Consider the following 27682-nt stretch of genomic DNA (forward strand, 5'->3'; position numbering starts at 1 on the left):
CTCCATGGTTTGCTAAGGCTCTGGTCCCATTTCTCCATGGCAGGAAACTTTCCAAAAGTATGGAGGAAAGGGGATTTTGTACTCTGAGTACAGTAGCCACTACAGTGAGTAAATTTTCCTTTTTCACCAAACTCATGCAGTGGCCAATTCCCTTAATCTGCATGCATAGTCTCCTCTAGGCTATTGGCTGGTAAGAGCACCTTCCGCCGCCGGAAGCCTCAGTCTCATCCTGAATGCTGTTAGACATCTTGTTTAACCTCTGAATTTCCATCAACTTCAAAAAATCCACTCTGATCTCAACCAAGAGGCACACTCTTCTGGGATTCTTATGGAATTCAAAGGATGCAAAGATCTTTCCACCTCTACCTGGTTTCCAGAGACTTCTGGGCCTTAATGTAGCATGTTTTCCCTTCCACTGGCTTACCTGCAAATGACTCATTCAACTGCATGTAGCAGATTCCTAGAACCAGTCCACCGGAAAACAATATCATCACATTCTGATTCCCAGCCCGTTATCTCAGGACTATCATGGTGGATCAAACATCAGAGCCTGACTAGAGATGTTCCCTTGCATGAGCCTTGACTTGAAGAGTGCGTCACTGCAGACTCTTCTCTCCTCGGTTGGGGAGCGACTTTGAGGGATCTCAAGAATCGTGGACGCTACCCTCATCAATATACTGGAGCTCAATGCTATTTTTAACCCGCTCAAAGTATTTCTGCCTGTTCTTAGGGAGAAGTCATTGCTCATACAGATGGACAGCTCAACTTCCATGTTGTAGTTCAGGGTTGTACAACTCCAGGCCTTGAGGGCCGGAACAATGTTGGATTTTGAGGACACGCTTCATTAATATTCGTGAGAGAAATTTGCATACAATAATTCTAAATGTATGCAGTTTTTCTTTTGAATTTTAATGGACGAAACTGCAATCCGATTCCTCGAGGCCACTATGTTCTGGTGAACAGCGAAAAAGACACTCATATCTAGCCAAACTCTTATCAAGGTAGTATGACTGAGCAGAAAGACTTAGACTTTCTATTGTGTGAGAGTGGTGAAGGGTTCAGTTAAGCACACACAGATCACTCTTAATAGCACAAGTTAAGCAGAATGTATAATACATAGTTATATTTATTTATGCCTTATACATATTAAATAAAAATCACAGGTAAGAAAATCACTAAACATACTCTACTAATATACACATTCACAGTGGTGTGCTCTGGCTAGAGCGCACCAACACTTTACTTTGAAACACAATAATCAGCAATAGAACAATGTAGTGTAGCAAAATAAATGAAGAAAAGGCAAGTAATTAACCAATTTGAGAAGTAATAGTTTTCAAGAAAGGAGTTAAAACATAATACACAGCCATTTAATTGTAAGGGTCTACGCTTTAAAAGTCCTTCCTTTGCTAGAAGAGATGAGGCCTCTTTCTTAGTCACAAGTCCCAGTAACATCCTTTTCAGGAGGCTAGGAGTCTTAAAGGTATGCTGATCTAGTGTTTTGCCGAAGCCAACAATCATTAAGTGTTTTAAAAGTTGAGAACAATGGAAGGAACAAGCCATGGGGAGGATCCTTGACCGGAACTCCACCTATCGCGGCCAGGCAAACAAGAGATAGGGCAAGGACTTAACACCGGTTAAACCGTATGGAGGTAGGGGTGTGTGGAAACAGATATGTTAACTCTTGCCCTGTGTTTCCGATTTGCTCATGGACCACTTAAGAGGCTCCTCAATTTGCCAGACCCTTGTGCTTCGTGTCTGTGTTCCATTGGAGGGGGTCCAGTGGTCACTAGTACAGAGGTCATTTTCTGCGTCCGGGTTTAGATCCAGCTAGTCTGCGGTTACATGTTCTGACTGAATGGGTCATGGCTCTGATGGCTGGACTACTTGCAGGCAGAAATCGGCTATGACCACCGCAATCAAACTGCAGAAGTTGACCCTTGTGTCAGAAACAAAAGAAGCAGGTGCTGCGGTATCCCTTTGTGTTGGAGAGTTGCAACTGCAGGGGAAGGCCCGTTGTTACACAAGTGAAAGGTCTGTGGTGTCCCAAGTCCTAACTGGAGATGACGGATGCAGAAAGCTCTCCCATGAGGAAGTTGGTCGCTGACGGGATGGTTCTGGGCCACTTCCAAGGCCAGTATGCTTATTCCAGTTGGTGTAGGGGTCGAAGCACCGACCAAGGCCTTCTGTAGATCCGTAAAGGAGCAGTCCTTCACTGGGACAGTTGAAGACCATGCTGGATGGCTGTATCAGTGGGTCCTCAGCGAGAATAGCTTTCCCGGACAAGTGCATGAAATTAGATCGACTTTTGTGTCCTGAGAAGGCAGGAAGAAGGTTTAACTACAATATGACCAAAGAACAAGTGAAAATCTCGTGGCACAGCCGTTTTAGGGCACTAGCTATCTTTAGTAGCCATACGCGGTAAACTCGAATGTGCACACCAAAAGAAATGTAAAAATGTAAGAAGGGTGTATAGCTTTCCTTCAGAGAGAAAACCTCCCAGCTGCCTCAACATGTTTTTTCATCAACTTCTTCAAATTACTCTCAATCTTGGCTGCTGCACCAAGCTGTCTCCATGTTTTATCAACTATTCGGCATACTGCGCATTCCTGCCTCAGACTGCCACCTGAAGGAGGATCGCTCTATAGGCAAGGGTCTTTCCCTGTTGTGAGAGGTGGCTACTAGCTGATAGCCCTAGGAGAGGTGTTCTTATTGGTGTTCTTATTGCTATGATGGGCCTCTAGCTGTTCTGACAGCTGCAGCTCTTGGGTGTTGCTACCCGATCCAATAAGGTGGGCTCTTAGAGCAGGGCTGCCATGATCCCAGTTTATCCCACATGGCAAACGCTATAAAGCACTCCCTTTCTATTGTGTTCTACCGTTTTGCATGCTGCTGTGGTCTTCTTCAGAGATAGTCTTCCTCATTGCACTGGACTCCCAGCACCTTCAGCCACCCCCTCCCTCCTCCCACTTTGGTTACAGCTTCTCCGGGCACTAGTGGTTGCAACAGTGCCTCTCACAGTGGCACCCGCCACATGCAAGCACACCCGAAGCGGCTTCAGCACACTGTGTCTCATGGCACAGCTTTTGCCGCCCACTGCACATCTTTTATGTTGTGGCTTTCCAAGCCCTTCTCAATCCCCTCCACCTCTTTGTTATGTGTGAAATTAAAAACATAATAAAATTAATACATAAATCCTGGGGCACAGCTAAGTGTAATCAAATTTAGCGGTAGAATGAAGTGCAGCAAATAGGCCCCAAAAGCTTGTTTTTGCTTTAAACATGTGCAAGCATTTTGTTCATGGCAAAGGCTGCTTTAGCTGGATCATTAGCACAGAGCATGCGATCCCAGGCCAGCGTTAAAAGAAGCACACATAGGTTATTTTTTTTTTTCGGTCAACTGATTAGCGCTTACAGGGTCTGCGAGTGAAAGTGGAATATATGACCATTTTATAATTCAAAATCATTTATGAAATGTAATTTTAGTTTTTTTTTGTGAAGCCAGCAAGAACCACAGCAGTTTCAATTCGCCTGCAGACCATTTCCCCTGGGAAAAGTGTTCCCAATATGCAACTATTGTGTAGCAGTATGTCTGTGGTTCAAGGCTCTGATGGTGTCATGGTGGGTAGCCATTCCCATGAGAGTCGCGAAGAGGCGACCAGGGCAGAATAATACATTTCTGCTGGTTGTCTCAAATGTTTCACATAATTTTGTGTTGTGGGTTTTGGGGATGATCGTGTTGTCACAACTCTGTAATTGAGAGCGGTGTGGGAAGGTTCATGGACCCAATGATCAATCGCAATGTGTATTCCTAGATGGGCCAAAAGGTGAGGTCCAATCATTTTTGTGTGGGGAGATTTTTCTATGTCGCACGATCGCAAATGCTAATTATTTTGCTTTCTACAAAAGTTTTAATTTTGAGGCTGCTTCTTTGACAGCGCCTTTTCATGCAGTTATGTTCCGCAATCTGTTTGAATTGGCTGTCCCAGCTGTGTCTGGGGCCCTGAATAAAATTGCGTTACTTCTTGCACCGGCGTACACTCTTTTTTGACTACCTTTGTAATGTGTTGGTGAGTTCTGCGAGGCGACCCTCGATACATTTTTCGAGGCCCCAGCGAGATATCTCTGCCATTCAACCGAGGTGTGAGAATTCCAGCCGTGCTCCCGGAGGAGTGCGGGATGTGTCCGTTGGCTATTGTAAAGAGCTCAAGCTGAGAGGTCTGTGGATGCCATTTCCCAAAGGTCTGCCTGGTTGGCACTGCCTTCACTCCGACCAAAAGTGCAGGCCTTTAAAGGGAGTCTTCGAGGTCGAAAGAAGTGGAGAATCTCCTAAAAGGATTCGTGAGTGTACCCGTGCATGAAATTGCCAGGGGCGGGGAAGGACTTTTTTATTGTGTATAGCACGCTCCCTCGTTAGTGGTGAAGAGGGCGATTTGGCCTTGCTAGTATTAGATATTAGGTCTGCCGCACTGATGGGGAGCAGGTAGACGGTGGCACATCTGCGCTAGAGCAGAGGGTTGCTTGCTAAGTGGCGGACCTTGTTAGATAAGAGTTGCGCGTAGTGCAGGCAATTGGTATAGTTGCATCATTTTATTTTTCTTGGGGGAAGAGTTTTTTGGTATATGTGCGCACAAGTTTGTCAGTAGCAGCAGTTTGTTTTTCAGTGTTCTAAAAAGTGATCGTAGTGTTTGTTTTATGTGGCTGTGGAAGGGACGTAAGAACCAGATCCAAATTAACGTGTAAATAGCGCAAAGCCGCGTAGCATGAGTCGCTGTATATTTGAGCAAGGAAAAGAGTAACAACTGTTTCTAACTAACTAATAAAGAGCTTCATTGTTAAGTAGGTGGACCTGTGGAAAAGGCCACTTCTATACTAATACGATCTAACTAGGCGGGCCTGTGAAGAGAAGGCCATTGTGTGCAAGTATTGAGTGAGAGGTATGAAAAGGCCGGGCCTGCGGGGAAGGCCGGAGCAAGTGAAACTAGGGCAATTGTTTGAAGTGGGAAACATACAAATTGAGTAAGTGGGACTGTTTGACAAGCGAGTGAGAGTTTAAGGGATTAAAATAATAGGAATGAAGGTCAGAGAAGAGGAGAGCATCTTAAATAGAAAGGAATTAGGCAGAGACCATGTCATCCTGTTGGTTAGATGCTCTGTTTAACAATATGTGTAAGAAGTTGCCCCAGTACCGCGATAAAATAGCAAAGTACCATTTCGAGTGGGTGAACGACACAGTGGGCAAGTGTTACAAAGAGTTGCCCGATGAAGGAACGTTAGATCAAGTTATTATAGAAAGTATGTACTCCTACTTAGCTGCTACATACAAAGGAGCAAAACTTAAAAAGAGACAGGACATTCTGGGTATTTTATGAAGAGAGAGAGAAAGAAACAGTGAAAGGAGGAGGAGGAGCAAGGAAGGGCACTGCCACCACCATGTACGATATACCCATTATTAAAACCAGCCACAGGGTATACAAATCCTAAATGAGTGTCTGAAGACAAGGAAGGAACACATAAAAAAGAAAGATGAGGGGACACAGGCATTACCGGCAAGGACAAGAAAGAGAAATGTTTAAATGACAGAAAAAAGAGCGTGCAGCAACAACTTGACGGCGTGTTCAATGAGGCAAAAAAAAAAGCTTTGGAAAGGAAATGTAACGCTCACCTGATTCCCGCAGAGGCGCCGGTCTTGACTGGGTGAATGCCGTATCTTCAAAGGTGATGTGTAACACACGGTTGGCTCTTTGGGCTGGACCTCTGTGCACTGTATGTCTGACTTGAAGAGTAAGATGTCTGCAGATAGAAAATATGGGATTATGGAACTGGGGTTATTGGGTGCCTCTCTCCTCTTCCCTTTCTCTTCTCCTGTAGAACCCCAAAGGTTAACGCCCTCACCTTAGGTAAGTGAACCCGAGCTCTCCATCTGCCTCGGGGCAGGGTGCCGTAACCAGTTTCTTCACTGGATAAGGGTGCAGGCCTCTTGACCTCAGAGGACTGCTGTCCGTCGTTAACTGCACGAACGGTAAGTTCTGGGCACTTCAAATGTCTTAAAAGTCTTTTGTAATGATATCTCTTGTTTTGCAGGGTTCCGGCGATGGCGGATGGCGGGCTGATGAGAGTTGAGGATCAAACCCGCGTGAGGAATAGAAGCGCCTGGAAGCACGTAAGTAAGCGCTTGTAGCCTGCTTCACGATGCGCACTTACTGTCCCTTTTATCTTGCAGGTACAAGTTCGGAGCTTTAGAGAAGCTGAAGGGTGCTGGAATACCCACTGGATTCGGCGTGGGAAGGAGTAATGGCACGTGAGTAATAAAGTTGCCCAATGTCTTTAAACGCACCTTCTTTTGTCTTTCAGATGCGGGATGCAGCGCCGAAGGCCTCCGGAGCGTGCGAAGAGCTGGTAAGCTTTTGTCTTTCAGATGCCGGAATGCAGTGCGAAGACCTCCGGAGCATGCGAAGAGTAGGTAAGCCTTTGTCTTTCAGATGCCGGAATGCAGCGCGAGGCGTTGGTGACAGCCGATGGACCAGGTAAGAGATGCGCTGCCACTGAAGACCGTAGTGCTAACCTGTTCTTTCTTTGTCTTTACAGGTGCTGCTGAAGACTGGATTCCAGGATGGTAAGCCTTTGTTCCCTTAGGCCCAGGATCAGAAGCAGAAGACACGATGAGCGTTCTGCTGCAGAGAATGCAGAATGACACAAAGCAAGATTCATCCATCGGGTGTGGTTTAAATAGCCTCCTGTAGTGCTTAGGTGTCTCCTTCCACAGCCACGCCTAGGTAAGAAAAGAGTTCCTGCTTTCCAGAAGAGTTCCAGTGTTCTGAACCTAGGGAGTGGCTCCTGCCCCACCCAACAGGAAAAGTAGTCCCAAACAGAAGAGGATCAGGGGTTCAACTGGCAGGTAAGTAAGCAGCATGGTCTGCTGCAGGTAAGTCCACCCAAGCATTATGAGCCCGGCACTTCCAGCGCTGGGACTGGGCATCTTTATGAGCCTGGTGCCACTGGCGCCAGGACAGGGTCCAAAAGGTCCCAATTGGGACTGGCTGGCACTCGGAACCGGGGTTATGGGTCTGCTTCCAAGGGAGTCGGGCAAGTCCTGATCTTTTGGAAGCAGAGATCATGACAGGAAAATGGAAGAGAAAGGAAAGGAACACGAGAGGGGAGAAAATGAACAGGGGTGGACAGTAGGATGCATAAAGTTTAATATAGACAAGTGGGGACGGGTCTCTGACCACAGTGGAACTGACACGGCAGACGAGAGGCACATCATATCGCACTGGGAAGACAGCAGTGACCGCGATCATGGGAATGATGACATAGAGACACACAGGAGGAGGGAAAGGATATGAGCGAGAGGAGGAGGAAAGAGAAGAATCACTGGGTGACTGGGGAAATAGGCTCTGAAGCAGGAAAACCAGAATAGTGGTAGCAAAAAGGCCACAACGTGGGAATAAACACAGAGCACGCACGCAAATGCCCCATTTACAGAAAGCGTGGGGCGACGTCCTCTACATACCATGGCAGACGACGGACAGGGACAATCTAGTTTACAGTCTACCTTCATTAATGACTGGGGCGAGCAAGTCGATTTATGTTTTTGAGAACGAGACAGCAGGAATACCATTGCCCATAGAAGACAAGTTTGTTGATAGTATTGGTCGGGGAGAGAAGTGACAAAATATGGTAACAGGCCTGGTATTCAGGGGTAAGGTTAAGCTGTAACATATGATGGAACAACCTTTAACAATTATCAAGCACATGTTTTGAAGGCTCTAAGCGAGCTGTACCCAGAAACGTCAGTATGGGCTCTCTCCTGGCTCGCAAAATGAAGCATGATGAGGATCCTGCGGAATACATACGGTCTATACAGGAAATGTGGATACAGAAAAAATAAACAGTCATGGGATGAGAAAATAAGGGCAAGGTATGCTCAATTAGACTCACTGAGCATTGGAGACGCCCGAGGTGTAGTAACTACTGCAAATGTAAAACCTGAATTCTTGAACCTTCAATACATTCTATGTTCAACCTGTTGAGGTTGTACCAAATGATGCGCTTCACGTGTTTTCTTAGTTTTTCAACAATGTTTTTATTTGAATTTTTTTCATTTTTGCAGAGGCCCCAGCCGATGCATTTCGGACTTACAGACCATCCTCAAGGCGGGTTCTGAAATATATTAACAAATAAGGGGTTATACTCACCCCCAATACATGCTGAGCATATACAAAACAAATGTTTGTCATGATATAATTCCCATAACACATACCTGCAGGAACAATATCTCTATTCAAAATACTCACTTCAAAGAATGCCTTGTAGTCACCAGTCTGTGTGTAATCTGCTTCACAGGCAGTACAAAAGTTCCAATTGCCAATTTCGGTCAAAAGGTTTGTTACTTTGTGTGTATGCTGTGTTCATGGGCTAGCTGCAAGAACAAGAAAGATTTCATGTATGTTGTGCATATACCACAATTGCATATGCCGATAGTGGTTCTGTAATCAAAAAGCATGCAGTTTTACTAGAAACTTTTGTAGTTTCTCGCGTCTGGTAAGGTTATACCCAAAGCGTACCTTGGAAACATGAAGCAATCTCCACTTGTGGAGCGCTGTGAGCACGTAGCAAATTTGTGCCGTGGCCCAAGAGCTCGCCGGCATATACACATGGGACGAGAAAATACCTTTGTTTCATCACGTTTTAGTGGGGGGCTCCCTGCGGATGTGCATGTCTCTTTAGAAAGGAATTGAGGCAAAGGGATGGCCTGAGATACAAGCGACAATAGTACACTATTGCAAAAGGAAGCAGGAGAAGGATAACGAGACAGTGGATAATGCAACTAAAGCAGAAAACAAATTGGTTCAGAAAAAACAGGCAAAAATACACATGGAGGTAGCAGTACTCACAGGGCCAATAGTGGTTCCACAAGCTCAGCAAGGGGATGCTTCCAGTTGCCACGTTAATACAGACTGGAGGTTGCTTTCAGGTGGCCCCCAACCATCAATGGGTAACTGTGCAGATGCAGCAGCAGCCCCCATTCATAAATGTGCAGCAGCCAGGGGTTATGCAGGAAGGCAGAGGAAATGGGTACATAGGACAGTATCAGACGGGGAGGGGATACTAGGCACGTGGAAGGGGAATGGGATACAGAGGAGTAACTCCATGTTTTGTGGTACAGTGCTTCACATGTGGGAATTTGACATTTTGCATGAACATGCCCACTCTTTGCACAGGCAGGGCAGCCACAACAGACATATATGCAGCAGACTCCTCAACAGGTACAGGTCATGCCACACCAACAACAGACCGGAATCGTACAAAAATGTCGACTCCAGTAGTGCACCCCCGCAGTTACTGTGCCTTAGGTACGCTCAAAATCCTGACTCCCGCTGCTGAGTGGGGGTGTCCCCCGCTTACCGTAATGGTAAGCGGGGGATAAGAAGTTTAAAAAAGAAGAAAAAAAGGACCATGTGGCGACAGTATCGACCCACACAAGTGAGAGGAACTAACACCGCAGGGTCGGAAGAGAGATGGCGGCACACTTCACTGTGTGCCACCGAAAAGCTAAGTGGATAAGGAGGAGGCGGTATGGGGATGCAGGGCACAGTGATCTGTGCGATCACTGCGCCACACTATAATGGGAGGCGGCAATTTAATAGTCTACATTATGGGTGGCGCAGTGATCAGATAGATTCCAACAGACATACATGCAGCAGACCACACAGCAGGTGCAGGTTATGCCGCAGCAACAGAAATGGCAGATACAGCCTGCACAGGCTCACAGCATTACGACCCAGGGACAGGGACAAATGCAGGCACTGAATGGGGACATTACGTGAACTCAAGGTACAGTGAGCGTATTTCAGGCACCAGCGCAGACGCAGATACCTGAAAGGGTAACCATATTGGGGCAGAACACCATACCCCAATACACTGAAGTGACAATAGTGGGTTTTAACCCATTTGCGTCTTCTGCAAACACATTTTCCCAATAGGGATGCCCTCAGGGAGTACAAGTGTGTGAATGACCTCAAGGGGGAAGCAGAGGTAGCAGTTCAGATAGGACAGAGGGGATTTTCCTTTCTTATAGATACTGGGGCAACCAGATTGTGCATAAAGGAAGAAGGATTTCCGTTATCTAACAAATGATTAAAGACAGAAGGCTTTTCTGGGACAATTTTGAAAGTTTTGCTGACAAAAGATTTACCCTTGATGATAGGGACGATGCATATTGTAGCACCTCTGCTGCATTCAAAAGACACTGCAATCAATATTTTGGGGAGGGATCTACTCGGCAAATTGAACGCCACAATTTCATTCTCGGAGAAGGGGATGGTGTGCTCCTCACCCGGGATGTATGCAGCTCGGGTGGCAGGACTGATTCAGGCATACTATGCACACAGCACAACGAGAGGGATGCCCATACACCTAAAGGTGTTTGTGTATGGAGTTCACGTGTTGTTGGGATGGCTGCTACGGATTGAAGGAAAGGTGTTTCTACTGTCCAACACATTTTTGTTCCGGCCTCATTGTCCCTCCTCAATTAGCTCACTGTACTTGGAGGAAGTAGTGGTACGAAAAGACATGATTATACTAGTTGCCACCGACGAGAACAACATGGACTGGCTGTCAGTATTATGTATCGATCCCACATTGACATTAACCGGAGTAAGTGACAGAGTTGTTTGCAACAAAAGACAGGGAGAGGTAGTGTTCGAACTGAGCATACCTTGTGCAGTACACATAACAGAAAGGGCAGTGCCCCAGATGACCCTGATAACAAAACAAAAAGTCTAATATTTGCAGGAAGATTTGGAAAAAGTGCCCAAGAATATGTGGACAGCAGGACCCCATGATGTAGGAATACTTAAAGGGGCAGGGGTGATACACATCAAATTAAAAGGGAGCACAGTTGCCATGAGTGAATCAATACCCATTCTCACGAGAAGCATCTGAGGGCATATATGACAATCTGCATGCCCTATGGCAGCAAGGCATAATACAGGTGAGCTCATCACCTTGCAATACAGCCATCTGTCTGATTAAGAAAACAAAGGGAGGGGTGTGGTGTTTCGTACAGGATTTGCACCCTCTGAATGACATTGAGGCAGAGGTCCCCAACCCTGTGCCAATTTTCTGCAGGGTTCCCGCAGAAGCACACTATTTTACAGTGGTTAACTTAAAGAACGCCTTTTTCTCCATTGCACTACACCCAGACTCCAGTTATCTCACCGCCTTTACGTATCACAGGACGCAGTTCGAACATACTAGAATGCCTCTGGGGTACTGCGGCAGGCTTGGTATCTTCAACAGAGTGATACAAATGGATTTGAGCAATTTGCAGATTGCTAGCAGAGTAATACAAGATGTTAATGATTTATTGGTGTGCAACAAGACCGAATAGGAGTGAAGAGGGGATTCAGTGACACTACTGACTTTATTAGCAGACAAAGCATACAAAGTGGACAAGGAGAAGTTACAATACTGTCAAAAAGAGATGATGTACTTAGTTTAGATTGTGTCAGCAGACGGGAGAAACATGCCAGAGAGATTAGAGGCCAAACACAAGACCCCACAACCAAAGACCATGAAAGAGATGCAGCCATTGTTGGGTTTGTGCAACTTGCAGAGCATGGGTGTTTGGCCACTGTTGCAAACACTAAAAGAAGCACAGAAAAACAAAACGCATATAAAATGGACAGCTGAGATGGGCAAATGTTTTGATGCTCTAAAACTTGGGTTAACACACACACCAGTGTAGGCAATTCCCAATTATAAAGAGAGGTTTCACCCGTTTTCACACTCAGATGTAATAGTAATGACTGCAGTACTGACACAGAAAAAGGGACAGGGACACAAGCCACTTGCATATTACAGTGGGTCATTGGATGCAGTTATGCAGGCACACTTCCCATGTGAGCAGGCAGTTCCTGCTGCTGCATTCGCTATTGAAAAGGCTTCCACAATAACCATGGGATGCCCAGTACTTTTGTACGTGGAGCATGCATTGTTTGCCATACTGGGAAAAACAAAATCAACACTGACAACTCAGTTCTTCAGGGTACGAGGGAAAACTAACTAACCTAGTAATAGAAGTGGTGAGGTGCAGGACTGTAAACCCAGCAGAATTAATTGCAGAAAAATAGAATAAGAAGACTATGTGCATGACTGTGTTGCATGCATCGACGGGAGTGAAAGTAACCCTGTAGTTAAGGAATAAGTGATCGAAGGGGGTTGACATGATTTTCATTGACTGGAGCTTCAGCATTGATCAATCCACGTGGCAAAGACACTCAGGGTGTGCCGTGGTAGGGTATGAATGAGGAATACAAAAAGGTGAGGAATTGATAGTGTACTCACGGACACGACTACCAAACCATTACTCTGCAGAAGCAGCAGAGCTAGCAGCATTGATTGAAGCAGTAAACCTGTCAGAAGGCCATGCAGTGAAGATCTTCTCTGATTAGGCTTATGTTACGTCTACAGTGCACTCAGGACTAGCAAGGTGGGAAAAGAGAAGCTTCAAAAGAAGCGATGGCACTCCCGTCCAGCATTCACCATTACTGAGTGAACTATTAGAAATCTTACCACTCCCAGTAGAATTAGCATTAATAAAGTGCAAAGCCCACAAAGGAGGGCAAGATTTGATCTCATTAGGAAACGAAAGGGCAGGTAGGGCAGTGAAAGAAGCACCATATATGCCATAGGGATCCCATGTGCTGTACCCTGGTTAGGAAAAAAAAAAGACCTCTAATAGCAGTACTGAAAGTGAGCAAAGATAAAGATGTATTGCCAGAAAGTTTCAATGCAATCCCAATATTGCATATAATTGAGTTGCAGGGAGAAGCATCAGATGCTGCAAAAGAACTGTAGAAAGAGAGGATGCCATCTGTCTCCAACTGATTTGGTTGGCTACATGAAGCACAGGAAAGGTTGTCATGCCAAAGAAACTATTACAATTGGCATTAGAACAGCTTCACTATCCTTCCCACGTATGGAAAGAGTATGTGGCTGCAGGTATAAGTGAAGACTGGTTTGTGCCAAACCTGTATGAAAGTGTTTGAGTACGTGAGTAATTGTATGATATGCCAAAGGTTTTTACCAGGTCACACTTTGAGAGTTGTACAGGGACCATTGCCGCGACCGGAAAGCCCCTTTTGGCACTTGCAGAACGATTACGTTGTTATGCAAGAGAGGTGTACTTCTTACAAGTACCTGCTTGTAGTGGTGTGTCTATTCTTACGTTGGCTTGAGGGCTTGATGCCCACTCTGCGGCCAAATTTCTGGTGAGGGTAGTGTTGCTGAGGTGCGGGATTCCAGATGATAACGAATTAATAAAGTAAATAACTAATCTCCTAGGGATAAGACATACACTATGTGTGGTTTACCATCCTCAAGCCAACGGTTTGGTAGAAAAAATTAATGGACTGCTTAAAATGTGATTGGCTAAGCTAATGTAAATGCTTGAAAAATCTTGGGTGTACTGCTTGCCGCTTGCTTTGTTTGCATTAAGAAATACACCTCGGGGAGATCATCACTTGACTCCCCAAGACATTGTTACAGGGCAAAGAACGTATGCACCAATTCCGCCATTGCGTACAATCTCTGATGCTCACTCTATCCCTGCTATTCTGGTGGGGGAATTCGACGTGTATCTTAAAGAACTTAAGAAGTCCCTAAACTGAAGAGGCCTAAAAACAAAAGCAGACAATCGGGTGATCACCACAAAAATTTCCCACCAGCAACACCTCTTTATCCGGGCGACGACGTCCTTGTGCGGAACCACACGAGGAACTGGGAGGAACGTTTCACTAGCCCACATACCGTCATCTACTCTACAAAGACTGCAGGGAAATTACAGGGACGACGCGGATGGGTCCACATTACGATGTTCGCAGAGACAAAAGTACTGTCTCTCAAATCTCAACATGATTGGAAGTATACGAAAGTTTTCTTTTCATTTTCTAACTGCTTTGAGATTTTATCAAAAACTAGCAAAAGAGGGAGCAGAAGATGATTGTACTGTAAAAAAGATGACCAAGAAAAACATTTTCAGGTTTTTTTAGCGTTATGATGTTTTGTTGCTTTTGTTTTATAGGTTTTTCAAAGAAAAAAGCAAAGCACAATCAAAAAATGGGAATGAGGAGTGTGATGAATGGGGAGGGCATGCACAATGACACAGAAGAAGAGCATAGTTCATTGACAGGCAATATCTGGTACGATGAAATGATGCGTGTGGGAAGAGAGAGAGTAAATGGCACATGCTACATATGCTCTCATTTCACACGTAGTAGGAATTGTTCTTCTGCCCCAGGCTGTGTCCTATGAGGAGGCGGGATGCCTGATGCACCTGTCTCTTTGTAGAACTCGAGGTTTATTCCAGGGGAACAAAGTAGCTATTCGCTGGGTGGATGAAGGGGAAAATGTCTGATGACAACTATGTGAAATTAACGCAAATTCTCCAAGATTAGGAAACAAAGCATAAAGTAGTGGAGTATAATGAGGGAGAATTACAACTAGAAATCATAAACGATTACAATGCACAACTAAAGGCCAAAGTGTCCCCTGGTGTCATAAGAGACAGCTAATGAGGATAGAGGGAGCAGTATGGTATGGGGACAAATGGGAGGGGGGAATAATGCAATGTCGTGCTGAAGGACTGGTGGGTTTCGAGCAAAATGTGGTAGCGAAGGTTAATGAAAACTGCTGAGTTACTTGGGGAAAGTAAGTTCATGCCTTAACTTGGTTACATGAAAAGCATTAACCAGTTGACATAAGGAGCTTTACACTATTGTTTCAGGTGAAATGGGTCAATTTTCCTGGGAACTAATTTGGGCTGCGCCAAGGTCTTTAGTGGGCTTGCAGGCCAGAGCATATGCCCAGCTTCTGCCTGACTGGAGTGAGCGCTCTCATCACTTTGCACATCCCTGCACTTGTGATGCCTCGAAATAGCACTGCCATGAAGATCGCACTGGTACATCAAAATGAGCAAGGAAAAGGGAAAACAATTACTTCTCCAGGAATAGTTCAGACAACCTGGCCGCTATCCCGGAAGACTACCGTCTGTTCTCGTCTGCTGCAACATTTTTTACTTTGTTGCTACTTTCAGGAGTGCAAGCTGTAGCCAATTCAAAATGGCTGCAGCTAACACGCTATGTGCTTTTGCAACTAGCTAATTCAACTGCGAAAGGGTTATACACAGTCAAAGAGATGAGAGCTTTGCGCTTGGTGGTCCTTAAAAATCGATTTGTTTTGGACCTCCTCACAGCTATTGAAGGAGGTGTGTGCGCCCGATTTTATGGCAAGCTGCTGTACTGCCATCCCCGACGGTGAGGCCTCTAATGGAACTTTTAAGTGCAGCTATACAAGAGATAAGGACACTCTAGGGAATGATGACGAGCGAGGTCAGTGGAGTGCAAGCAAAAGACTGGCTGGACAGAGTATTCACACAGGTAACTGCCTGGCTTTTTGGATTGTTTGGAGTCCCCGTGCTAGTGCTGCTTCCCATCACCTTCTGCGTTAAGAACATTTTTACAGTATTGTTTAATAAGCAAAAAGGACATTTGATGTTACCCTTGAGTGTTGTTAAAAATAGTATTGAAATGAAAGGCAGAAAGAAAATAATGGGGGAAAATGAAAGGAGGATCTGAATGATCCTTGCACTCGCCACCAGCTGGCCGCACTATTACATATCACTTATTTATTCCATTTACTTTACTGTCGTTCTCATGTACTGCACTGCCCTCTCCCCTTCCCCATGCACTTGCGCAATCTCAATGTCACCTGGCCTAATAAGATCGTTGTCCCTGTCTTCCCTCTGTTCCCTCTCCCTTGCCTCGTCGCACCTTGAAACACTTGCGTATATACGCGTTATAAACGCCATAATCACATAATATCATGGGTGTTTATTCAACCTGCTGATGTTGTAAATGATAATCTTGGATCCAATGTCTCAAAGATGGGACTGTTTTTGTCTGGGTTGGGGAAGATCTGAACGACTGGAGACTGGGGGGGACATGACATGGTTTGAAAAAATATGGATCCATAAAGATGAAGTTGCTAAAAAAGAAAGAGAGGCCCAAAAAGTTATGAATTCATAAAAGGGGGAATAATGTAATAAAAATGCAAGTTCAGCGTGGTATGAAGGGATGCACTTATCAGCTGCGAGATTAGCACTATAAAAGGGGAGACGGGCTCTTTGTTGTGTGGAATTAAAAGCTAAATAAAACGAATCCATAAATCCTGGGGCACAGGTAAGTGTAATCAAACTTAGCGGTCGAATTAAGAGCAGTAACTAGGCCCCAAAAGCTTGCTTCTGCTTTAAAAGTGTGCAAGCATTTTGTTTGCAGCAAAGGCTGCTGCAGCTGGTTCATTAGCACAGAGCATGCAATCCCAGGCCAGCATTAAGAGAAGCACACAGAGGTTATTTTTTTAGGTCAACTTATTAGGGCTTACAGGGTCTGCCAGTGAAAGAGGAATATCTGACCATTTAATAATTCAAAATCATTTATGAAATGTGATTTTCTAGTGAAGCCGGCAAGAACCATAGCAGTTTTAAATTGCCTGCAGACCATTTTCCCTGGGAAGAGGGAAAGAGTGTTCCCAATATGCACCAGTTGTGTAGCAGTATGTCCGTGGTTCAAGGCTCTGATGGTGTCATGGTGGGTAACTGTTCCCATGAGTCGGGAAGAGGTGACCAGGGTAGAATAATACATTTCCGCTGGTCGTCTCAAATGTTTCAACCACATATTTTTGTGTTGTGGGAATTGGGGGTGGGTTGTGACATCACAACTCTGTAATTGAGGGCGGTGTGGGAAGGTTCATGGACCCAATGATCAATTGCAATGTATGTATTCCTATATGTGTCCAAAAGGTGAGGTCAATCATTTGCCTGTGGGTAGATTTTTTTCTATGTTGCACGATCGCAAATGCTAATTATTTGGCTTTCTATAAAAGTTTTCGTTTGAGGGCGGTTCTTTGACAGCACCTTTTCATACAGTTCTGTTCTGCGATCTGTTTGAGTTTGGGTTCCAGCTGCGTCTGGGGCTCTCAATCAAATTATGTTACTTCTTGCACCGGCATACTTATTTTTGACTATCTCTTGTAATTTCTTGTTGAGTTCTGCGTGGCGACCCCTGATACAAAGTCATGAGACAATAAAAAACGGAGAAAACAGAATGGGATTCCTTAGGAAACTATGGAGGGAAAGCTGCACAAATCTTTCGTAACACCCACCAGTTGTAAGGATCTGCACCATCACACTTCCAGGGGCTGTCCAATCCTGGACAGCTTCTGGTCCCCACATTTGCCCAGTAACAGACAGTTGGCAAGTCTTTGGGATGCGATTAGAGAGTCCCATTCCCAACATCCAGCCACATACACTGCAGCTTTGCCTGAGAAAGGGCTTACTATATATGGCAAATCGGGCCCTGACAGTGCAGGAAAAATGCACAAAGATAAGCTGGGCAAAGGATCAGACAATCTTGTGGAATGGGCATTTTAGAGCATATGGTACTCTAAAACGCACAAGGCACTTTGCGATAAAATGCAAAAGTGCATGCCGAAATGTAAAGAAAATGGTAGAAAAATACCCGCTGACACCAGCCAGTCTTGGACACATTGTGCAAGTAACCATAAAGTTACTAAAATAAAAATGAAAGGGATACAAAATATCCCCACCGCACTTCACTATAAGGTGAGGTGTGCAATGCAAAATAAATGGGGAATTTTGTATTGGAGGATAGTCCCCCTGCACTCAAAGCCATAGAGACTGATCAGTTTCCCCAAAACACATGAGTTTAGAAAGGTAAGTAAAGCAAACATTCTTTTCTCACCTCCAAATCGGGTCCGGTTCTAAAGAACAGAAAAATGTTGTGGGGGATGTAGGGGGCTCCATAGATCTCTACGGTGTGAAAAGCTGCAAAAAGAAAATCTTTTGTAACAGCTTGGACATCAGAAGGGCGATAAGCGGATTTTCCAGATTGTGAAAAGGCATTTCTGTAGCCTACTGCGACTTTACACATCCCAAAGAAAGCCCCATAGCTCTTGGGATCTTAAGGTGGTCCTATCGGCACAGACGCAAAAGCCCTTTGAGACCATGGCTTCAGCAGAGCTATGGTGACTCTGAAGACTGCCTTCTTGGTGGCCCTTACTTCCGCCTGCAGAGTCAGTGTATTGCAGGCCTTGAGCAGAGAGGAATCCTATATTTCATTTCACGAGTAAGGCTAAGGACCCAACCCAAAAGCTGTTTTTTGTTTTCATATGAACAATGATATGCCTATGCCTGTATGCTTATTTCCTCCAGGCTCTGAGGTGGAAACTGCCTTGCATACCTTAGATTCGGTAAGTGCCCTAAAATTCTATCTCGCAAGCACAAAAGATCCTAGGGAAGGAGCCCAATTGCTTGTGACCTTTAGCAGGTGCGATGCCCAGATAGTTGGTGTCAAAGGTCTCTCTAGCTCGATGGCTGGTCTCCCCTGTTCAGGAGGCATACGGATTGAAGGGCAGAGCCCCCCCTTTCTCATCTTCCGAGGGGAAAGTCTGCTTTGATTGCCTTTTAGAGGTATGTTCCTCTACAAGATGTATACAAAGCTACAAGATATATACAAAGAGGCCACCTGTGTCACTCCTCATTTGTTCTGCAAGCATTGCTCTCTCAACTACAGTTAAAAAAACTGTAGTTGAGAATGCTTTTTTAATTTTATTGTTTTAAATTCAAACCTATAAAATATTACACCATAAACAAACACACAATCCAACACAACACAAACTCCTTCCCATCCACCCGTCCCTTCATTGTCCAGTTTAATCAAAATATAATATCCATCTTGCTTTCACATCAGTCTCTCATTCTACGACTCCTCCGATGTCTTTAACCTTGCGTCAATCAGAGCTAGAAAAGATGTCAGAGGCATTAATAGTTTCATATCGATGCCATTCCACATTTGCCTCCACCATTCTTCAGCACATAACGTCGGATGATCCTCACTCCAACGTGCCAAGTGAATTGATCGCTCATCTTTCAATTTCGGGCAGAACAGTACCAGATGTTTAAGCGATTCAGTTCCGCTCTTACAGAATCTGCACGAGAGATTTGCGCCTGTATTGCAGGCCTAATGGCTGGACTGCTCTTTGGTTTGTAGAGCATTTAATCGAAACAGCATAAAGAGTCTTCGCGCCCTGGGATTTGGGAATAGCGGCTGGTATTTTTGTGGCACATTAAATCCTCTTGACTCAGCAGGTGAGTTTTCCATAGCTCTAGCGGCAGATATCTCGTTGCATGTAGCTTCCCAATCTGTTCGCCATATCTTTACTTTTGCTGCTGTGGGATTTGCATGAAGAGTTTCCATGCTGATGTCGTATTGAAGCAGAAGATCTTTGCAGCGTTTTACCCACAAGGAGACAATGTCTCTTCCATCCGATGGCGCGTTGTGAAGTAATCGCAATTGCAGAATTCTCTCATCAGCTCTAGATTTTCGATATAGTGCCAGTAGGTTCCAGCTAATCCGTGCGTGAAAGAGATTAAAGCCAGTTCATATCTTATACACGCAATTGGAACGCCTGTTGGAAGGCGTAAGGCTTTAGTCCAGCACACATGCTCTAACGAAGCCCAATGATGAAACGAGCATCCAAAGGCATTCTCAGCTCAAATGTTAGTATTGGTGATACTTTCTGTTCATAGAAGTCTCTCAAAGGTCTCATTGAGAATTTTCCAAACTTTCTATGCAGAAGTAGCGCCTGACATGCTAGTTGTCAGCATTTCCTTTTTGATTCGAGTAACCATGGAGCATCGCAAATGCTGGAATTTAGCGTCATGCCCAGGTACTTTACGCTTTTTGATATGCGAAGTGGCTCCTGACCTAACTTCCATACAAACTTAGTTCCCTTTGCATTTTTATTTCTCAAGTTGTGCAGCACCAAGATTTCACTCTTAGCTGCATTAATTTTCAGATTGTTCATGGTCATGTACTTCTGGACTGCCTCGAGTTTTTGTTGTAACCCAATCGGGGTTACATCCAGAATTACTAAGTCATCAGCGTATAAACTCCAGCTTATCTTGGATAAATGGAGCTCAGGTGGGAAGGACCGCACCGAATTTATTGAATCGCCAATGTCGGAAATGAACAAGCTGAATATTGCCGCAGCCAGCGGGCAGCCCTGTTACACCCCCTTATGCGTCTTGAGTTGCGATGACAGGGTACCCGTTTGATCCAAGCGGATAGACATTGACGTGTCTGTGTGCAATTCTTTAATGGCCTCTAGCAAGCCAGTCGGGCAAGCCCACAACCTCCTCTTTTGCCAAAGTAGCTCTCTATCAATCATGTCAAAAGCACATGAAAAATCCACAAAGGCGAGATAAACTGAGGTGTTCGTACGAAGTGCTTCCATCTTTAGTAGGTTCAAAATAAGTAGGTTCAGGGAACATCCCACATATTTTACAAAACCTGCTTGTCTTTCGTCAGTTCTATTTACCGATTGGGCCCAAGTAATTTGTTTTCTTTGGAGCAATGCTGCGTAGATCTTGCCTAAGACGTCTAACAAGGCCACTGGACGGTAGTTTTTAGGAGACATTCTATCGCCTTTCTTAAAAATTGGGACAATTATCCCCGTTTTCCATGAGGCAGGCTTTTGTTGGTGCAAGTTAATTTTTCAAAATAAGTCAAAGCACAAATCTGCCCAGAGGTCAGGGAGTTGCTTAATCATGAAATTCGTCAACCCATCATGTCCGGGTGCCCTAGAGTTTTTCGCTTTCATAATAACTTCTCGAATTTCCTCTCTCGAAGTGCAACTCCCATGGTATTGTCTCGTCCACCTTTGAGGAATTATTAGTCGAATTTTTATTGTATAGTGTCGTAAAGTGTTTTACCCACTCTACCTGTGACACCAAGCATCTTTGTAAGGCTCCTTGCAATGTTTACATTCGATTAATAATACGCCAAAACTCCCTGCTGTTCTTATTTGAGAGGGTTTTCAACATAGCCTCTGCATCATGTTGTTGTAGCTGGTATTTGTGGCTCTTTAACCAGTTCTTGTAGGCTTGTTTGATATCTCTGTTTTATTACCTCCTTTCACTCGCTGGGCCTTGGTTATTTCGTCGAATCTCGGCGCGCATCAATCTCTTACGTTGCATCACTGTTAGATCGAAGCAGTGAGTCTTCCGAAACGACCATTGTTTTAGGCCAATGTTTTTAACCTTAAATTGTTGCAGTAACGAGGCATATTCTACCTCCTCCGGCATTGACTTAAATTGCTTGTAAAGCAACGACACCTCTTGTTCATCCAGTCTGTCTTAGGCGATTAGATTCAACCTCAACCGTAGTCGTCCATTTTTTACCTTGGACAGTTTCAGATTCTTGGAATTTTAACTGCAACATTTCATGATCGCTGTTTTTCATTGGGACAATTTTCAGTGATGTTACCCTAGCATGAAGAGCGTCTGTTGTAAAGATGTAGTCAATAGTTGATGCATGGCCATCCCGGTGCCATGTCGCCTTCGCCAGGATGTCCCCTTGCGTACTGCCATTCAACATCGTAAAGCCTCTTGCGTTTAATTCCTCCAGCCAATCCTTCGCAAGTTGTTCTTTCTCCGGGTGAAGGGACTTGAAGAAATCAATATTTAAATCACTGCAGACAATGATTCCTTCCCCCTTATTTGAACCCAGCAAATTATCGATGATCGTTGTTACTTGGTCAATAAAAGGGTATGTCCCCGTACAGCGATGGTTCCAGTACAGATTGATCACCTGAATCACATCTACGTCCTTCAATAAGTGATTCATTTTGCCTATCTCAGATACTTGAATGTATGATGTATAATTTGTTGATTTTAAAAGCGATAACCTGAAGACAGTTTAATCATCATTAGAAGGCCGGCCATAGGTCGCCCCTTCACTGCCTTAATTGCTGGATTCAATGCATATTCAAACTCTGAGATAACTGGCATCTCACCCATCCATGTTTCCTGGAGACAAACCAATTGTGAATATTGAAGCCAATCGTTATTTAGCAAATGGAGAAAGCCGCGAGTGTTCCACGAAGCAAACGTACAGGCTTGCGTTGTTCCGTCCTTCGGGCGTTAGCTTTGGACTTTTTCTTTCAGCGCTTTGGCCAGCCATTTCCAATCTTGTGTACTTTCTTTACAGGACGGGCTTCCTCCTAAACTTGTTGCAGTCCCGTCCAATGATCTGTCGCTATTGATTGTAATATGAATTTTCTCCATCGGACTGGTTCTTGAAACCACCTCCTGGTCAATAACCGTCACCCTTTTGGAGTCACTCGAAGGTAGCCCTCCCTTGGGTACCGGTTCAGTTCTGCTGTTCTGGGCAATCGGCATCAGTGTTATCCTCTCTGGCTGCTGTTTCATCGCAGTTGGGTATGACTTAAACTCTTGTGGGATTAACGCAGCCCCTATGGCAACGTCTTTCTCACAATTTTTGCCATGCACCTTTTCCATTATTTTGAAGATATCAAAACCCAAGGACAAAAGGTCTTCACCTGTATCTAAGATTGCATTAGCGATTATATTGGAGTCAACATGCAAAATCACCTTATCATAGCATGTTTCTTTAGGGAATTCTACAATTTTGATATCCTTGGAGCCCACTGAACGTAGGCGAGGAACGTGGTGGAGCAATCTTAATACATTTGCTCGATTCAGAATTAATTTGTCTCGAGACTCCAGCCTCTCCAACATCAATTTAATCGTCAGGATATGAGCCGTAGGGCGCGCCGATTCCCGCCCTTTGTTGCAGTTCATACTAACACTTTTGGCTGATCCAGGACTTTTTTTCTTTGGTCCAAACTAGCAGCAGACCATGGGGTCAGTGTGGGCTCAGATCCTTCTCTTTCCACGGCTAAGACATTCATCGGTAGATGGCTTACTCTGCCAGACTCGAGCTGCTTCATTCGTAAAATTCATGGCTAGCTGGTCTCTTTTTTCTTGTAAAGTAGAAAACACAGGGCTCAGACATGCCGGGTCCCTGTTTATACTCACAACTTCAGACGGCATTATGACGCAGCTTCTTCCCCCCTTCTCCGCGACTGTTTGAATGGTCCGTTATCTCCAGCGGTTCGCACGACACTTCATGATTTATCATGGCAACCTCAGCATTCATTCCAGTAGTCGCCTCACTCTGTTTACTAGGCACGATGATCCCACTAGGCGCTGGAAGACCTTCTGTGACTTCTCCGTCTTCATACACCGACAAGTTCATCAACTCCTCATGGTCTGCATTCTCGGCTTCAATCATCTGAGACACACTTGCTTGCAAAGTATTTGGCATTGACTCTGCTATTGACTTAATGCCTTCCTCTCTGCCTACACCGGAGTTCAGCCGTGTGGTGATGGCTTTATCCACAATCTGTAGCACATTAATGTTGCGCAGAAATTTGCGAGCACCTCTTTGATGATTCAACTTACGTCCTGGCATATTTCTTCTGCTTTTTGGCTTGCAGAGGTTTGGATTTCTTACTTTCCACCTTTTTTAGTTGGACAGCATCTGCACCTCCAAAAATGGGAAACAAACTTGCTGACTTTGACACGTCAACATCTAGAGTTGTATTCCCTGTACACACTTCCGGCACTGTAGTATGAAGAGTTGAACCCGACGCAATATGACTATCAAGTTGTCCCAGATTTACAGCGCTTCTAGCTTGTAAAAATGCTGAGTGGAAGGAAGTTTCCAGTGAGCCGTCGGGTCCACTGCTTTCACTGAGTAGATCACCAAATACCGCGCACCCTAATACCTCGCTTGCCCCTTGTCGAGGTGGCACTGTGGGTGCTGACACAGAAGAGCCATTCGACGGCACAAGTGTACTTTTAGGGCTTGTGTTCCTTGGACCAAGATTAATTTCTCGATGGCTTAGTTGCCTTTGAACAGCTTCTGTCTCTGGTGCAGAAACACTATTATGTGATAAAGAGAGTGTCGTCGACAGATCCTTCCGTGGTATATGCCAGACCGCACACGCTCCTGATTGTTCGCCGCCTTTTGCTTCCAAATGGGATTTGCGAAAGAGAGCTAGAGCTTCCCTTGCCACTTCTGCAAATAGTTTATCAATCATGTTGTTATGTTTTCCCTCATTCACTAAGGCGAGGGAGGCCAGAAGTTTCTGGTTCACATTTTCATGCGTGTCTCTGTCCACTGTGCAAAGCTTCTAGATGCAATAGTTTTGAATTCATTAGAGCAATTAACGTTGGGTCTTTCACGTTGTCATTTATTGTTTCATAGAGTTTGGTAAACGGCGCCAGCGAGATTGCCATTGCAGAAGTCAAAGATGATGGTAAATCGTTTGTGGGCACATGCACATAAGGCGCCAAACCGCCCTCTTTAACCTTTCGCTTCGTCTCATGAGCCGCATGCTTTGGGGCAAATCGCTCTCTTCGCACTTTTGGAAAAGGTCGCTCCACAAGAGATTAGTCCCCTGATGATGAATCATCAGTTGAATCGGCACTCTTTAAATTGTGCAACCGTTGGCTTAGTCGACCCAGCCTCACACCATGGATTGCATTGGGGTTGGATGTCAGCCTTTTCTGGGATTCTGCCACCTTTCCCACAGATGACTGGGAGGACTCGCCAGTTGACTTGGCCTCTAAAGTCCTAGCACGTTTGTAAAATAAAGAAACCCAAAAGTCACGATTAGCGTCTGTCAAATCATGACACTGTCTTTTTTGAGGTAATTTACGCGCCCCATTTTGCTCAGGAGTGGACGCTGGCGTCTGTTTCCCAGCGCGTGCTTTATTCAGCTCAATCAGGTTTTGCAGTACTGTTGAAACCACCTCTAAGGAGTTCCTTCGCTCCACGGTAAACACACCCCTTAGTTCCTTCTGCACCCGGGATCGCATAGCAGTCCTACAGCATCACAAGACACTGCTGGCCTACAATCTGGGCTTGTCAAGTTAGGCTCCGTACAGGCACCCAACGAGACTGCAGCCGTACAGGCACCCAACGAGACTGCAGCCGTACAGGCACCCAACGAGACTGCAGCAGTGAACACTTCTTCATTATAATGTCGTTCACCACTAATCTCGTGGAGAACCGGGTCCGCCATTGTTGCAGGATAACTGTTGGAGCTTACCTGACATTCGTGCTCTTGGCTCTTAGCACGTTCGCCTCTAGCTGCCTCAATGTCAGACACGGAGAGAGGGGCCACAGGCAGCCCCTGGTGGTTGGCAGCCATCCCCGCTTGACTGTCGCGGCACGCCTCCGCCGAATCATGCAAGACGCATCCCTCGTCGGCAGTGACCACAGCGTCCACCTCCAAACTCCCCCAGCCACGTCGTCATGCAGTGCCGAGCAAGCCACAAGCTCCGCCCCTGCGCTCCTCGGCAACAGCGCCACCGGGGAAAGCGGGTCCGCCACACTCATCACGTGCCGCGGCGACCGAACAGGAGCCTCCACACCCGTTGGGAGGCACACCCCCATTCCAGCCCCGACAGTAAGTCCATCTTCGATGCTACTGTATCGGGCTTCCTCCGAACCCATAGACAATGCGAGGAGATCGCCAGTCATAGTGACAATGTTCGCCTGCAAGGGCACAGATGAGGGCACTGAGTCGAGTGTTATTGGGGGTCCAGTGTTAATTGGGGCCAAGGCATCATCAGCCTTTCATGTATCCTCTGCGACAACTTGAGGAAAACAGGCACCAGGCTCCACAATTAACTCTGTTAGAGAGTTACATGAAAAATACTGGCTCACCTGGTTGTGCCTGTTGCGTTTTGCTGGTAGCTCCTCAGGCTTACCCATGCGTTTTATTTGGGCTCTTGTGCTTGATGCAGGCAATGCGGGATCCATAGCACAGCTCACTGTAGGATTGCCACAATAGAACAGACGATCCACGTCGCCCACTCGCCAAACAGTGATGTAGCAGCCCTTTGCACCTCAGGGCTTAGCGCCGCAAGGGCGGTGGAGGCAGCCTTATGTACCAGATGACCAGGTCAGGTGACCAGCAATGAATGTTAAAGGTACAGGCACACGCACCCCCAGTACTCCAAAATCTGCTATTTCTCCTGTTTCTCCTCCAGGTAGGTCAGTTCACTCGCCACAGCCAAACAGTGATGTAGCAGCCCTTTGCACCTCAGGGCTTAGAATGCTTTTAGGAAAGCTGTATTGAAGAATGTTTGCTAAATAATTCTCCAGCCACCCTAGCCTCCGAGTCCGACTTGATAAAGGGATTGACAGTTGGATGGAGTGCTTGGGAGAGGTGCCACACAATGTCATGGCTATGCCATGTCCATGGTGGTACATACTGGAAAGTTCTATTAAATGCTGCTTTTCAAAAATAACGGTTTTAATAACCGCATATTGTACATGTGATATAGATATATTTGCTGTGAACATTTCATTTCTAGACGTACATGTTTTAGGCTTCTGACCTATAATGTAAATGTTCTGATGTAAAGTCTTCACAAAACAAGTGAGATAAGGCAATGTGAGGAGGGTGTCGACTAGAATGAACATTGTGGGTAATGTGTACCATTAGATGAGGGAATATGCCATGAATGTGTCTTTAAAACCACAAGTTACAAAAGTACTGTTCCATGTTTTGAAGCAGTCACTATTTTATTTGTGATAAGCCCTGGATGTCCATGATCCATGGGCAGAGCAAAACCGCAGCCATGGTAGGGAAGATGGGGAAGCTATTGCAACCATGCTTTGCGAGGAGGCACAGTTAGGAGTCTGGTTGGTTTACGCCTTTTTGGTAGCTCCTAAAGCTGTGCGGCCAATACAACTTCTGTCCAGGGCAAAGATACGCACAGTTACACAGGGAAACCCCACCAATAAAGTCACGTTTGGAAAAGTGATCACCTGGGCATTAGACCCGGGGTCCGTTCTCCCCACATGTAATGAAAAGATCCGCAGAACGCAGTGATCCTGTATTATGTAGAATAGCCAACCAGAATTTGCAAATCTTGTTCGGTGAGGTTAAACCATCCCTCTCAATGCTGAAAGATGTGTGGTTGGGCATTGTGTTAATGTAACAGGCTAAATGTATCTTACTGACTTTTCTGTATGAGGCTCATTGTGTAAAACCCCCAAATATTTGTGAACTTGGTACTCAATTTTGGGACAGGGATACTATGTCAGTTTCCCTATCCATTTCTGCAAAGCTGTATGGAAATATATACAGTGTATACCTTTGCTCCCTGGGATGCATATTGGATGACTTGGTGATGGGTGTTCTTGCTTCCACACGGGGAAGTTAAGTTCCCTTATGGAAGACACATGTTTTAACTGTTTCATACTGCCAAGAGTCACATTTAGTTTCCATTTTGAACCTCCTTGCTTAGTTTTTCCCTACATTTAGTTTTCCTAAAGTTGTCCAAATAAGAGGATGTACATGTACTCAAATTAATTAAGAAAAGGTCTGCAGTGTATAAAATAACTTTGTTTTTTCTTTTTAGAATTATATTCCATATCGTGACAGCAAAATGACACGGATACTTCAGGATTCTTTGGGGGGAAACTGTAGAACCACTATTATTATTTGCTGCTCTCCGTCCTCATACAATGAGTCTGAAACTAAATCAACACTGTTGTTTGGACAAAGGTTAGTGGCTAGACTTTATTAACATTGTTGGGTTATGAGGCAATATCACTCACACCTGATGTTTGAACTTTGATTCTTTGTTTCAGTTTTTGATGACTCATCAATGTTTTGATTTAGGAAGAGTCCAGAGTTCTATCATTTTCTAC

At 45.1% G+C, this 27682-nt stretch overlaps 1 protein-coding gene across 2 annotated transcripts in view; it reads left to right on the forward strand.

Moving 5' to 3' along the window:
* KIF5B (kinesin family member 5B) overlaps positions 1-27682 on the forward strand; it is a 1711571-nt gene that overhangs the window by 628929 nt on the left and 1054960 nt on the right. For both annotated transcript variants that reach the window (XM_069648059.1, XM_069648058.1), the window contains exon 10: positions 27391-27536. In XM_069648059.1, coding sequence (XP_069504160.1) covers positions 27391-27536 — 146 coding nt within the window. The remainder of the gene's footprint in view (positions 1-27390; positions 27537-27682) is intronic.

This window comes from Ambystoma mexicanum, chromosome 2q, assembly GCF_040938575.1.
Source record: "Ambystoma mexicanum isolate Mex_15411 chromosome 2q, UKY_AmexF1_1, whole genome shotgun sequence".
NCBI classification, from domain to species: Eukaryota; Metazoa; Chordata; class Amphibia; order Caudata; family Ambystomatidae; genus Ambystoma; species Ambystoma mexicanum.